Source organism: Fringilla coelebs, assembly GCF_963513975.1.
Source record: "Fringilla coelebs genome assembly, chromosome: Z".
NCBI classification, from domain to species: Eukaryota; Metazoa; Chordata; class Aves; order Passeriformes; family Fringillidae; genus Fringilla; species Fringilla coelebs.
The window spans coordinates 2,838,692-2,853,109 of record NC_140031.1 but is presented as its reverse complement, the minus strand read 5'-3'; the positions used below and the strand labels follow the sequence as shown (position 1 = coordinate 2,853,109).

Genomic DNA, 14,418 nt, shown 5'->3' with positions numbered 1-14,418 from the left:
GAAGAGAACGAGGATAAGGACAGGGGCAGGGACACGGACAGAATCGGGGACAGAAGTGTTACCCCGCGGGCTTGTTTCCCTGTGTGCAGCACCATTTCACACACCGAGGCGAGGTATTTCTATCTCTTTGTCTAGTTAGCACAAAGAAGGTGTCTAGGCTATCCATCATCAAAACGTTACTCTGTTTATACATTCTAGCAACCAGCAGGCGTCAGCATTCATTGCTTTCAAGTTACATAACTTCTCTGTTAGTACCATTCCATTAACTACCACTTCAATTAATTACCACTCAGACCCTTCTTTGCTAGTTAAATCTCTCACTTTTCATTTTAGTTAGTTTGTTTTGAGTTGGTGGTCAATTAGATGCTGGCCACAATCTCCCACTGCCAGAATTATTACTCTTCTCCCAGGTACTGACTGTTAAGTCCTGCTGACTTCAATCCTCTTGGCTCTCATCCAAACAGCCATTCCTCTTGGAATCATGTTGATTTCCTTAAAAAAGCCAAGCACACAATGCTCACAATATGCAGCTGCTTAATCATAGCTGTCCTGCTACAGCTGCTGATTAAATCTTGAGGGGTGCAAAGCTGGTGGGGCTCAGTGTCACAGGTAGGAAAAGGGTGGGGGCAGTGCAATGCTGTCTGCAAAAATTTGATTCCTTACCTGTTGTGCAATAAGCCAATAATTAGACGCACAAGAGAGACATTGATTATTTATTGCAGGGTTGTGCAAGACTGGGTGCTTAGTGGTATTCTAGAACAATCAAAATGCTTCACAATTTATACATTTTAGCATACAAAGGAACTAGTGTTCACTGGCTATGTGTTACGTGGTTCTTTTATTAATTAGTATTCTATTGGCTAATGATTCTACTGTTTCTCATGCCCAGTCTTTCTCTTCTCTTGGGTCAGTTGTCACAGATTCCCCCTGCCAGAATTACTGTTTACCCAGTCAGAGCTGATTTCAGCACAGATGCTGGGTTCACTAATAGTTTCTTTCTCATCTTGGAAGTTCAAGCAGATGTCCTTGTGGCCTGTAAACTCTGCATTCTCTGTGCCCGCTATCGGTGGTACATCCTTCCTTCCCAAGCTTTATTAACCCTCCCCCTAGGTCTGAGATCATTGAAGCATATCAAGCTTGAGAAGGCAATTCCACCAACAAGTAATTTGTTTTCTCTAACACATGGACATTATACTCAGAGCTTGCTTGTTAGCTGCTATCTGTTTCATGAATTAAATCTTGTTGCCCCCCACCCCCACCACCCCTCAGTCTGCAGCTGAGGATGATTTTATGTCTCACATGTGAGACAGGTTTTGGTCTGCAGTGAGAAAGTGCTGAAACTCAGGCAGTGTGATCAGTCCCTCTGGTAATCCAGAGAGGTTGGTAAAGCCACAGATTCCGGTGGATTCCCCTTCAGGAAATTGAAAAGGTTAAGTGAAAAACCCTCAGCTACCTTGGCATGTGTTGTACCAAAGGTGATTCTTCACCAATTCTTTCCATGCTGATTATTTTGGAAATCACTCAAATTTCTGTAAAAGTGCCTGAAAAAAACCCATATGGATGTTAAGAACTAACACCACCACTCCCCCCATCCAGGGCTTCACACCCCTTTTTGTGAAGATAATTTTTTGAATATCTGATCTAAACCTACCCTGTCCCATCCTGAGGCCGTTCCCTCTGCTCCTGTCCCTGTTCCCTGGAGCACAGCCCGACCCCCCGGCTGTCCCCTCCTGTCAGGAGCTGTGCAGAGCCACAAGGGCCCCCCTGAGCCTCCTTTGCTCCAGGCTCAGCCCCTTCCCAGCTCCCTCAGCCTCTCCTGGGGCTCCAGCCCCTTCCCAGCTCCGTTCCCTGCCCTGGACACGCTCCAGCCCCTCAGGGTCTCTCTTGTCCTGAGGGCCCAGAGCTGTCCCCAGCGCTGGAGGTGCCTCAGCAGTGCCGGCACAGGGACGGGCACTGCCCTGGTGTTAAAACTGAGAGCAGACTCCCGGTACTAGAGTGATTTCAGCATTTATTATAATAAAAGAAAGGCCTAAAGCAGGGGGCCCGCGGGCCGAGCGGGAGCGTTGCCGTCGGGGGTGCTGCAGCGCCGGCGCTGGGGCTGCTCGGCAGCGACGCAGCGATGTCCCAAAGGAAGCGGCACAAATTCAGTGGGTCAGAAGCCCCTTTTTATCCTGTTTTTGGTCCCTTTGGATCGGTTTCTTTTTGGATCCTTCGTTTGCATGAGGGTTTAAGGCGCTCGATTGGCCCATTACAGGTCTGTCCAGGCTGGCTCGTTTCGCTTGGGGGATGCTGCACTTTATTTAGGTGTAATATGGTACGTTGAGTACCGTATTTCCTATAACTACCCTTTTAACCCCTTCTACAATAACCAAACCAACAGTTCATGCTTAACGATCTATCAACTATTTTACAACAGTTTTGAACCTATTTTTTTTACACTGAGGCTGTGTCACAGGGTCCATTACCCACCTGGGCACCCTGGGTTCATGTCCAGCCGCACCCCCAGACATCTTTCTGCGATACTTATTGATGCCCTCCCCCCTTGCATCTCTTCTGTTTCGTTTTTCTGTTGCTGGGGTTCGTTTCGCGTTCTTTAACATCTTCCCTTAACCGACAGACGGCTCGATTCAGAGCGTTTAACGCTCCGATTAACTGTTAAACACGTTTCCATCCCTACTTCCCCGGCCCCGGGGTAAGCCGGTGCCTGCGCCGTGCCGCGGCGGCGCCGCCCCTCAGCCGCCCCTCAGCCGCCCACTCCCGACAGGCTCCGGGCAGGATGGCGGCGGCGGGAACACCGGGCGGCGATTCCTTCCAGGAGAAGCTCACACGGGTAACGGGGGCCGGCGGGGCTCGCTTTCTCTCTTCTTCACAGCTTTCCGTACGCGCACACACACACAGACAGGCACATCGTTCGTGCTGTTTGCGCCTTATGGTGCGGTGGTTTTCTCCGCTGCTGCTCTGTGTGCGCGTACGGCAGCAGGATGAGGGAGGAGGTGCTAGGGAGAAAAAAGTTATACGGCTTAAGTCTTAAAAGTTATACGGCTGCGTCCATTCTCCGTCAGGTTAATTAGGCAGGCTTATGCAAGAGTTTATGTTCGTTACATGCTGTAGAACTTACGTGTTCTTCAGTTATTACTGGTCATAATCTAACCTTTCTAATTTAATTAGGTTGGCTCTTAGGGAAAATTTCTTCGCTCAAAGGGTTGTCCAGGCCTGGCACAGCTGCCCAGGGCAGTGGTGGAGTCTCCAAAGCCGTGTGGATGTGGCACCTGGGGACGTGGGTCAGTGTTGGTCTGGGCAGTGCTGGGGGAATGCTTGGACTTGATGATCCTGCAGGGCTTTTCCAGCCCAAACAATTCCATGGTTCCACGATCACAGGCCTACCTGAGAGTGCTGTGTTGATCTCTTATTTCTGGCCTTGTTTCTGATCGTACAACTGCTTTGCAGGGCTTGTGGCTCTCCTCCTTTACTGCAGAGAGACTGTTTCCAGTGATGGCTTGGGAACTTTTATCCCACACGCTTTAACACAGTGTTCACCATTTTCCCAAACGCCTATTTAACATCTCTTGGATCGTTACTGTGTCTGTAGCCAACAAGCGTGAATAAAAAGAAAAAAAATTTATCACATGGAGAGAAGCAGGTATTTCAAGAAATGAGGGAGATTAAAAAGGATATAATATAGTCTTCTAGACCACAGAGGGTGTTTAAAGAAGAGACAAAGGAATTTTTCTCCCCTTTTCCTCCTGGACTGATGTAGGAGTTGCTCTGATGTAGGACTCCCATGCCTCCTGGACTGATGTAGGAGTTGCTCTTCAGGAATGCAGAGTTTGCAGTGGTTTACATTCTTCTCGTCTATCAGCTATTTTCTGTAATATCACATGATGGCTTGCTCTTTTACCTCCCTACTCTGGCAGGTTACTATATGGCTAAAGAAATTATATGGGGATGTGCCTATTCCACAATATGAGGTGAATGAAAGGACAGTGGATATTTTGCATGAAATTATGGAGTGCAATGAAGAGAGAGACAAGGATGTTAAGTTGCTGATAGAGGACATGAAGGACAGGGCAAGCAAGTATGAAGCAGAAGGTGAGTTTGAAGCTCCATTTCTCAGTTCGGCGTGAGTCAGGCTGTTCTGAGTGATCTTGAAGATTGTATTTGTTGAAAACTTTGGAACATATGTAAATATATGTTCCAAATATATTGAAACAGACTCAGCTTTTTTTTTTTTTAAATGCAGTTTTTACTGCAATTTACAGTGACATAAGATTGCTCAAGGACAATTTTTTAAGCCATCTTGAGTGGGCCATGTATGTAGACAAGCAGGTTAATTCCGAAAACCTCCTAGTCTGCTGGGCTGGATAGCACAGCATGGAAATATTGCCAGGATAGAGAGGGAAGTGTCCCTGCAGCTCATTCAAGACTCTGAGCTGGTGCTAAGCCACTGTTAAGGAAAGCCCTGGAGGAGCCTGAAACAACATTGAGATGATTAAGTTGGGCTGAAGCTGCCTAGAGTGACTATTTTTTCATTTGTTTGGGTTTTTTTGAGCACGTGTGGGGTTCAGGGGACCACAGTATATTTTTAACACACATAATAAAGGACTGTCACTTCACAGGCTTTTCTCAGGAAGGAATTTTACTTTTCTGTGCAAAGGCCAGCATGGTACGCAGGAAGATGTTTTCGTAAGAAAACGTGTTTGGTTTTTGTTTCTTCAAGTGCCTTGCCACCAAAAAAAAAAGATGGAGACAGACTTCCTGGGTCTGCCAGGAACAAGGCTCAGGCTGAGCTTTGTGGGAGGTGACCTGTATGTGATTGTTGCTGTAGCACAAGGGTGAGCTCTTGTTTGTCTGATGGGAGACAAACTGGTCAGGGAGGGAGTGTAGCAGTGCTTTCTCCCTTTATACACTGAATTTTTTTGACAAACAAAGATATGGCAGCACTTTGGCATGTTTAAGCCTTTTATTAAAAGTGTCTTTTTCCCCCAACAGCAGGGAGGTGGCCAAGTTTCCAGTGTGGCATTGGGTTCTAGCTTTGCAGAGTTCCATAAAAGAACAATAATATGAAAAAAAAATTGGGTTGCATATATTTTCCAGCTGATTTCTGGCGTGATATTCTTGGAGAAACCCTGGGTATTTTGGAAGGAGAAATGTCCGAAGAGGCCAACGAAGACCTCACTGATCTGGTACAAAGTGCAATAGAGCTCGAAGTGGAGGACACGTCTCTTACCAGGTAATTCTTCACACTCTGCATTCGTGGTGAGGGTCTGTGCTGTTTTCCTCTGTTTTTCCGTATCAGCAGCTCCAAACTTGGCACTAGGGATCTTATTTGTCAGGCTTATTTTTCACCCCTTGGGCAGCTTTGGAGTGCATGGGAAGTGAGCGCAAAATGCTAGCACTAGGTTATCCTAGCACAGGAAGGCTCTCAAGCCTGAGAAGGGCCCGGGGTGGAGTTAAATCCCTCCTTTTCCTCATGCTTTTGTGGCCAGTGCCTGCAGGCTGGTGACTGTTGTGCCAGGTATCCCAGGCTACAGCAGTGCTCACACTGTTTAGGCAAAGACTGGGGAATTGTGACTGGTCTTCCAGCCTCAGCTCCTCATCCTTGTCTGTCTCATCTGGCCTCAGTTCATGAGAGGAGATTGATTCCCTCTGCCATGGAGAAATGGCATCTGTTCTCCTTGGGCCTCTCTTCCTAGCATGGCTTTGGCCCATGGCACTGCAGCATTGCAGCAAAGAAGGGGCAAAGTCTGCCTTGGAATCCAATTTTTATGTGATGTTTAGGATCTTGGCACTTACATCTCTCTTCCTGAGCTGGAGGAGGAAGAGCTTTGGGCCACTTGGGAAGAGGAAGATACTCAGATGCTGGGCTGGAGGAGGAAGAGCTTTGGGCCACTTGGGAAGAGGAAGATACTCAGATGCTGCTGGGCACATCTTGTGACCTTTTTCAGGGTCTGAATACAGTTTCTCTCAAAGGCAGTGAGGCAAGCCAGGAGTGGAGCTCATGGTGGTTTTATTCACCAGAGTGCCAGTTGTGTTGTTCACTCACTCTTACTCAGGTTGCTGGGCTGTTTTCCCTTCCACATGGAAATATGTGTTAGTTATGGAAAGCAAATTCCCTTAGTGTCTTATTTAAATTTACTCCTGCCATAACATCAAGAGGAAACTAAGTAATTAGTTTAAAGTGTGGAGAAAAGAATAACAACTCTGACTTTCAGAAGATCTGGCTCCTAAGCATTCCCACTGATTCTCTCTTCACCAGCTTCTACAGTGCCATCAATGACATGACCTTGGAAATGTATAAAACAAAATCAAAAAACGAAGAAATGGAACAGAAATTGAGGACCCTCACGAAAAAACTAACTTCAGCACTGATGGTGGAAAAGCAGTTAGAGAAGTGAGTAATGGATGAGGAAGAGGGAAAGGTTAAAGTAATACTGGTGATTTCTGTCTTGGGCAATGTTGGTTATGGTAACTAACAAGGAAAACTGAATTTTTGGGGGTTTGACACATCTCCAATTCAAAGTATTTGGAAGTAACTATCGAAACCCATGTGTTATGGATACTTTCAGTAGTCAAAAGAGATCTGGGAAAACATCAAACCAATTATTTTAAAGCAAAAGTGATCTACAAGCTGTTTTCAGATACAAATTTCCATCTTCCACCAGTTACTTTTGTCTGAGGCTGAAGACAAATCTGATTTTCTTAGCATGGCCTCTGTAGTCAGACTAAGGGAGGCAAAACAAAAGCCATTCTCAGGTAACAAGTTCCCTTAACCAGTGTGTAGAAGACATAATAACAGTGATAACTCAAAAAACCAAAAAAAATCAGTGTCAAGTCCATTCCCTGGAGGATGTAGTCTGAAGGGCTTTGCCAAGCACAGCACGATCAACCCCAGCCTTGAGTGGGGGCTGGCCCAGATGCTCTCCAGAGCTCCCTTCCAGTCTAATTATTTCTAGTGGGTTTTTTTTTTTTTGTCTTTTAAAGTGGTAATTGGGCTTGTAAAAGAGATTCCCATGTGCTTTCTGCAGGTTTGCCTCCTCTTGATCTGAGGTTTAGCTCGTGTAACAGGTCTCTAAGTAAGTTAGGGAAGTATGCATAAGACTATTACGCTTTGCTTTTAGGCATGTGGCTTTCTTCTTTGCCTCTATTTTCCCTGGTCTGTGGTGTTCTGGAGGTAACAGCTGTATATGTTTCCATTGGAAAATCTCACAGGGAAAATACAGTTTTCATCCTTCCTGTGTTTGTTGTATTGCAGAGTTTAGCTCGAGCATAGGTAAGTAACAGTGTTTGTATACTGATACATCTTTGAATGTAACAGCTTTTTCTTTCTGTGTTATTTTTTAAGGGATATTGAAAATCTGAAGAAATCTCAGGAACCACTAGTGGCCAAAGCTGAGACTCGAGCCAAGAACACGGAGTTCCTGACAGCTAAATCTAAGGATATGAACATAAGGATACATAATGCTGAGGTAGATGGAAGGAGTTTTCTTACATGACACTGTGACGGGATGACACAGCCATGGTTGGTTGAGCCCAAATTTGTAGTTACAGAGACATTCCATAAGCTTCCTAAACTCCAGTACTGGGGACTCTTGAGCTAACAGGACAACATGTGAATATAGTTCAGTTGTCCCTGCTGATGTCTCCTCAGTCCATCCTGTGATCAGTACAGGGCTGTCTCCTCATTCCCTGAGAAACTCTGGCAGGTTACTTTATGGCTAAAGTAAAGCCATACCTGATACCTTGACAAACACGAGATGGAGAGTGTTGATTACAATTGACATTTTCCTGAGAAGCCTTTCTTCAGCCTTTCTGCGTGCCCTTCTCCTCATTTTGTACACCAGCTATAGCTGTGGCTCCAATAGCACACATTTCTGCTGTGGACAACCTGTGTTCTTCTCTGCCTGTTCAGATTTAAACAGAAGGAAATGGTGAAATCTTTCTCCTTGTTGCATTTTGTGCTCTCTCCCGTTTGCAGGACGAGCTTATTGCCAGGGGATTGGACAAATCCCTAACACATGAGGCACTTGTGAAATCATCTGAGGTAGGTTTTTGGATACAAGAGGGATGTTGCTACAGTGGGACAGGCCAGCTTGCTTGTTGGGTGCTTTCAGGAATTGTAGTTTGCTCTTTGGTTGCCTGAACAAATCTTAATGGCCAAAGGAAACATAAATAAATATCCTGTAGGTGGATTCCCATTAACTGGGCTCTTTTGGGTGGGTTTGTCTCTCCTAGAGGCATCTACTGGAGAATTTCCACAGAATAAATTCCCTGCCACTGAAAACAGATCTGCCTCCTTTATTTCTGATCCGTGTTGTAAACAGAGTGGATATTCTGTGGACTATATCCCATTACATGGCTACCTGTGTATTGCAGTTTCTTGATTGCATGACCCATGCGTTCTTGCTATTTTGTGTGAAGTAAATATCTTCCAAACACTTGAGAAAAAAGGGTATAAGGTCAAATGAAACCCAAATTCAGAATCACTATGTGTGCTTTTTTTTTTTTTGCTGTGTCTTTAAACATAACATTTTTCAGTTTTATTGTAAGCCTAGTGGCACATCTTAAAGAATAAGCACATTTCTTGAGTTAGTAACTACAGATTTTACATCTTTGTCCTGTGCACTCAACACAGCTTCATATCTTTTGCTGTTATTGTAATGGGAACTCAAGTCTTTCTCCTTATTACTTTGTTATCTTTTCCTTTATGTTTTCAAGTGGAGCAGTGAAAATAGGTTTCCTGATTTCTCTGTTGTGCTTCTCTCCAACCAGCACTGGGTGGCAGTGCTCACATTGCCCAGTGTTGCACAAGGGTACTGACCGGAACTAATTTTTGTTGGAATTTTGCATCCAAAAGGCCACAGGCAAATTTTCTAGGCTTGTCATCTTCTAGAGCCCAAGCATAAGGTATGGTTTGACTCCTTGACATTTATAGAGCTGCTTTGCCAAGACATCAGTGAAATGGGCAGCACAAATTACTTTATCTTTTTTATTTAACTTTTATTTAACTTTGATTGTTTGAAAAGAGTTCAGGACTGTGGAAGGTACTCAGTTTGCAGCCCCAAAAAGAAGTTACTTCCACTTGATAAGTATAAGGGAGAGTCTTTTTGCTGTGCAAAACTTTGGTTTTCCTTGTGTTTTATAGAGGATGAAATCTCTCAAATTCTGAAATGTTGTAGGTAACTGTGGATCTATCTCACTCATTTCCATCAATTCTACAAATAATTCCTTGGAATATGATCTGCGTTTCTCTCTCTGCAGGAGCTGGTTGCACTGCATAAAGAAATACAGCCATTGAAGACAGAACTGTCATCCTATCTTGATTTACCTCCTGTAACTATTTATTCCACTGTTATGTTGTATTTGCCATCAGTATTTGTATTTAGTGGACTTCAGAATGTAAGGGATATATCTTTGTGATGCCTTTGGTGGACAGGTAGATGTCCTACAGGTCTGTTAATGATGCAAAACAAAGACTTGATCTGTATTTATTAATCAAAACCAAGAAATTAAGTTTCCTTGTCAGGCAAACTTTGTTCTAACAAAGTAGACAGAATACTAATTTGCTGGGTAAATTAGTATTCAGGTGAATTAGGTAGAAATTGGGCAAAGAAATATGGAAGAAAAGGAATCCCCTAACATAACCAAGCTCTTGAGATTTACCAGTATTTTAGCTGTAATGCTCGTCAGGCCATAGTGGTGGACACAGCATGTGTTGCAGAGTTTGGAGCTCTGAACAGGATTTTAAGGATCCTGAAGAAATAGCCAAATATAGTTTTTGTCCTCTAAACTGGCTGCTCCATCATTTCCTTTGATTTCTCTTGAGGGTGCTGTGTACTCTGTGAAAATGCAGTTTCTCTTCTCCTTCATACAAACACTGATGTTTTGCTCCTAGGGAAAAAAAAAAAAAAAAGAAAGGCTGTGGCTAGAAAGGTGGGACTGCTGCTCTGTTTAATCATCTTCCTCTAAGAGGCAGCTCCCTCCTTCCCTCAAGTGGAACAGGACATCCAAATGGGATTAAGTTCTCCAATTCGCTCCTCCAGCCTTGCTGCCAGTGGAGACAGGGAAGAGCCCCTGGTGCAGGCAGGAGGAGGGAAGGGAGGTTTATCCTGCAAACTTAATTGTGCTTTGGAAAATTCTTGCACAAGTATTGTTGAAATCAAGTCCCTTGATTGGTAGGTTTGGAAAATTGCTTAAAATGAAGGGTTTTTTTAGACTTTAGGCCGTACCAGACTTTTGAAAAATACATGATTGCCCAAACCAAACTAATACTAGACTTTTAATGGCAATAGCCTCTGCATGTGAAGTGTGTACACAAAACTTCATTAATTGTCTATTAATTCACCTGAGGCTCATCATTAGACTCTTGTAAAGGTGCAGGGACTCTTGTTTCTTGATGAAATGCTGATTGTTATGCCATTTTCTCTCATTAGAGCATTCCCCTGGCGCAAGTGAAGGTTGAAGAAGCGAAAAACGAACTTGTAAGGGTTTTTTTTTATCTTTCCAGGAGCTACATGTATTAATTGATTAGAGATTTACCCACCTTAGACTGTAATCTTCAGGTTCTCATGGGGAAATTTGGTGATGCAGAAGTTGTAGATACTGATCAGGGGAACTGGTGGAGTGATGTCTGAGCTGCAAAGGCAGTTGGGCACAGTGATATCAGTGGTAGCTGTATCCCCATGAATTTTGCCTTTTGGAATGTTTATCCACCCACTGTAGGTCTCAGAAGCTTCCTTGCTCCTCCTGAACTCTCAGGGGGCTCCAGACTTATTTTTGTCAACACCTGCCTTGTAGACTGCAATGGGGACCTTGCCCTGTAAGACACAGTGCCCATTTCCTCCATGCTTGTGTAATCTGCAGGTGTGGCTGTTGAGCCAAACACTATAAAGCTGTTTGGGAAGTTCATATGTAGCTTTCCTGAGTGAGCTGAGCCACGTTTGAGCCCCATAAAACATGTTTTTGTTCCTTTGGGCTGCTGCCTGCTTGCTTGTAAAGCACAAGTAGTAAGCCTTAAACCTGTGATCAAAAATCACATCTAGGTAAGAGCATTTTGCACATTTTCAGGTGAGACTGCCTGTGTTGGTACACCACTTGTTTTTGATTCAAGAGTACAAGCTCCCCTTACTAGCCTGAGGCTGTTCTGAGGTCAGAATGCTCACCTTTGGGGAGGACCAGTGAGCTGGGACGTGTCCAAAATCACATTGGGGCTCAGAGTAAGGGCAGCTGAGCTTGTCCAGCCCTCCGTTTGGAGGGCTCTCTGTGGCTGTCTGCCCTTTGCAGTGACAAGTCCATTCAGCTCAACACCAGGGTTAATCCATCACTGCTGACAGCCTCCCAGGGTTTGATCGCTGCAGATGCGTTTGTTTGCTAGCAGTGTGTGGAAGCTGTCTCGTGGTCCCTGATTCCTCTTGGTTTTCTCTCCTGGCAGAAAGCCTTGGATGAAGAGCTTACAAAGGAGCTTGAGGCTGTGCCTTTCGAGCTGACATAGCCCAGCAAACCCCAGCTCACCTGAAGGAGCCTATGTGGAAGATAATTTTCTTTCTGTTGCCTACCTACTTGCACTAGCAATGCACTTCAGAACTCTTACCTGTACCTTGGCAGCTTCCTGCTGTGTTCTTCTCTCTGTCCTTGTGTTTATAAACTTCACCTATTTTTCATTAAATAGCATCCAAACTTGCTGTTGTCTTTATGAGTTATTTTTCCCTCTGATACACACCTGTCAAGCAGCTCTATGGATAGTGCAGGCAGGCATAGTTTTCAAACAGCACAAAAAAAAAAAAAACAAACCACACAGTAAGACCTTTCTAGGTCTGAAAACAGTATTTTTGCAGAACCCCTGTGGGACATGATGATTTTGAAGTCAGATTGCCCTTAACAATTCTACCTCAAATGTCATCTTCCACAAGGGTTCCATGAGCCCTGTTATTTCCATGCCATCACCACACCAGCCTTCCACACTTTCAGAAGTGTTTTGCATGTGCCAGCTTTTAGAAACCATTTGATTCCAAAGCCAAGAATCAGAAAATCTCCTGTGGATGGGGAAAAAGCAACACCTAGAAAGAGTGGTAGCACCTGAGGACATTGAGCATGGGCCTTTTTATAGTGGGAAGCATCCAGGCAAATAGTGGTGGTCTCAGTGACAACCTGTTTGCAGTTGGAGTTGCAAGAGATTATGGCCATGAGAGCTGTTGCTTCACTGCAAAAGTCAATTTTCCACTGCTCTGCAGGAAGAGAGATGCAAAATTACACTGGTGACTGGTGTCAGTAAAACACAGGTGTGACCTCTGTCCTCTCCTTTTTTTTGCTGTGATGGGGAGGAACGGAGGGGTGTCCCGAGAGCCACTGCCCATGGCAATCTCCAGCCTCTTTAATACAGGAGGAGGAGTTGCTGTTTAGTTCTAGGTGTTTAAATCAAGCTGTGAAGAAAGGGTGAGTTGCCTTAGTTTTGGGGCTATTTATCTTCACTCCTCTGGGGTAGGAAATGAGGGCAAAAGCAAGTGGAAAATTCAAGGGCTAAACTGGCTGAAGAGAAATTACCTCAGGGGTAACTGACATGAAATTTGGAGCAGGCAGCATAGTGCAGGGATGATTACAGGTACAGCTACTGCTTACGAACAAAATCCACACAAAAGCCCTGGGAACGGTGTTTAAACCTGGAAAGAACAAGAATATAATCTGATTTTCCTGTTGTGGTAGGGGAAAGAGGTTGTAGTCTTGGAAGACATCAGAACATGGCTGGGTAGACATCAAAGAATGATCTAACAAGAAAGCCAGTGTAAGGCAGTGGAGGTCATAGCCTGGCAGTTAAGGAATCTTAATCACTGGAAGCTCTTAAAAGCAAATTAGAAATTATTTGCTCCAGTGTTTTAATCACTCTTTGGGATGCAAAGATGGGATAGATAAGGGCTTGAGGGTGCTGCCAGCCCCGCTTTTTAATGAGAGCCTCCAGACTTAGCTGGCTAAGATAAGGAGAAGATTTTTTATCTCACACGTGTAACCATGACTCCAGGCTTGGGAGGATTTCCTGGGGACTGTGGCACTTCCATAGCTCCACCTCATCATGAGGTGCTGCACTGGTTGTGAAGCCTGGGGCTGTTCTCCACACCCCACGCCCACGGAGCAGCTGCACCTCTCCCCAGCTGCTGCTGTTTCACAGCACGTGAAGAGCCTGAATCTAGAGAGCAGCAGGGCCAGACTGTCTGGAGAGCTGCCCAAACACTGCCACGTGTTGCTTCCTAGCACTGGAAACTCAAGGAGGAAAAGAAAAAATCCCCAGCAGCTGCATCCAAGCCGTGTGTCACTGCTGAGCCGTCCCCAGCGCTTGCAAGCCTAAGTCAGCAGGCAGCTGTCAGGTCTGACTGCTCAGCTCTTGGTTGGAAATCAGGAAAAGTCAAATAAACGAGATTTGTGGAGCCCTTTGGGAAGGTGTCTCAGCTCTTTGGTTTTGCATGGGCAGAGTGCCTTGAGGGAACCCTTTCCTTTGGTGTTTTGGGACAGACCAGCTTTTCCTGCGTGGGGGTGGGATGCTGGAGGAGGAACAGCTCGCTAAAGTTGTGCTGAGACAGAAGCACACCGGGCTGGCTGAGAAAACCTCTGATTCTGGGCTTCCCCCTCTGCCCTGGCAGCTGTTGAGTGTTTCCACAGGAGTCACAGCGGGTGGCTGCCAGCTGGACCCAGCTGGATGGTATGGAACAATCACCCAACTGAGAGGGACATGAGGCTGGGGAGGCCTCCACTGCTCCACTGTCCCTGCAGGGCACATCAGCTGCTCTACTCTGAGCTCCCAGACTGAGTTTTGGAGACGCCTGTGTTAACACCTGCAAGATGAGGGCAGGTGCAGGGCCAGGCTGAGCTGCAGACATTCCATTTTCCCAACAATGTGCAAGAGGTGTTTGTGTTTTATTGCTGTGTGCTCAGTTTCTCCTCCGGGAAAACATGAGGAATTCCACCAGAAAACAAACAACACCAACAAAAACACACACACAAAAAAGGAGTCATTAAAATGATGAACTAGATGTGAAAAATGGGGATCAGCCTCAAGTAAAAACTCATTCACATTTTATCACAAATTGACATACTGTTCTTATCAGGCCAATATGCAAAATAATAACTCCATTAGAAAAAAAAAAAACATCTGCAGACTAGCATAGTATTGTGAATCTATTTAAAAGAAAACATTCAGATACTATGCCCAGAATAAATAAAGTAAAATGCTAGAGAAATGCAGAATTCATCAGGCAAACTTAAGGCTGCTAAGATGACATATGTATCTTTTTACTTAAAGTGCTTTGAATCAGAAGGTGGGGCTGGAATCTCTTTTGGCTGTATCTTTTGGCTAGTACTATCGAAATAGTCCATCTGTTGCAAAAATTTCATTGTGGTTCCTTTCCAGTCTTCCTTTGACTGAAACTATTCAAA

General features: G+C 44.8%; 1 protein-coding gene across 1 annotated transcript; it reads left to right on the top strand.

The window, feature by feature from the left end:
* Nucleotides 1–2,703: 2,703 nt before the first annotated feature.
* On the top strand, nucleotides 2,704–11,776 carry HAUS1 (HAUS augmin like complex subunit 1). The gene is made up of 9 exons (XM_084225324.1): nucleotides 2,704–2,830; nucleotides 3,915–4,089; nucleotides 5,095–5,230; nucleotides 6,257–6,391; nucleotides 7,343–7,466; nucleotides 7,976–8,041; nucleotides 9,259–9,330; nucleotides 10,431–10,478; nucleotides 11,429–11,776. The coding sequence occupies exons 1-9, from the start codon at nucleotides 2,777–2,779 to the stop codon at nucleotides 11,486–11,488; spliced, it is 870 nt and encodes a 289-aa protein (XP_084081450.1). The 5' UTR covers nucleotides 2,704–2,776; the 3' UTR covers nucleotides 11,489–11,776.
* Nucleotides 11,777–14,418: the final 2,642 nt, after the last annotated feature.

Coding starts and splice junctions, on each gene's coding strand:
- HAUS1 (XM_084225324.1), top strand. CDS start 2,777: ATGGCGGCGGCGGGAACACCGGGCGGCGATTCCTTCCAGGAGAAGCTC. Junction 5,231..6,256: donor GAGGACACGTCTCTTACCAG/GTAATTCTTCAC, acceptor TCTCTTCACCAG/CTTCTACAGTGCCATCAATG. Junction 7,467..7,975: donor TAAGGATACATAATGCTGAG/GTAGATGGAAGG, acceptor TCCCGTTTGCAG/GACGAGCTTATTGCCAGGGG.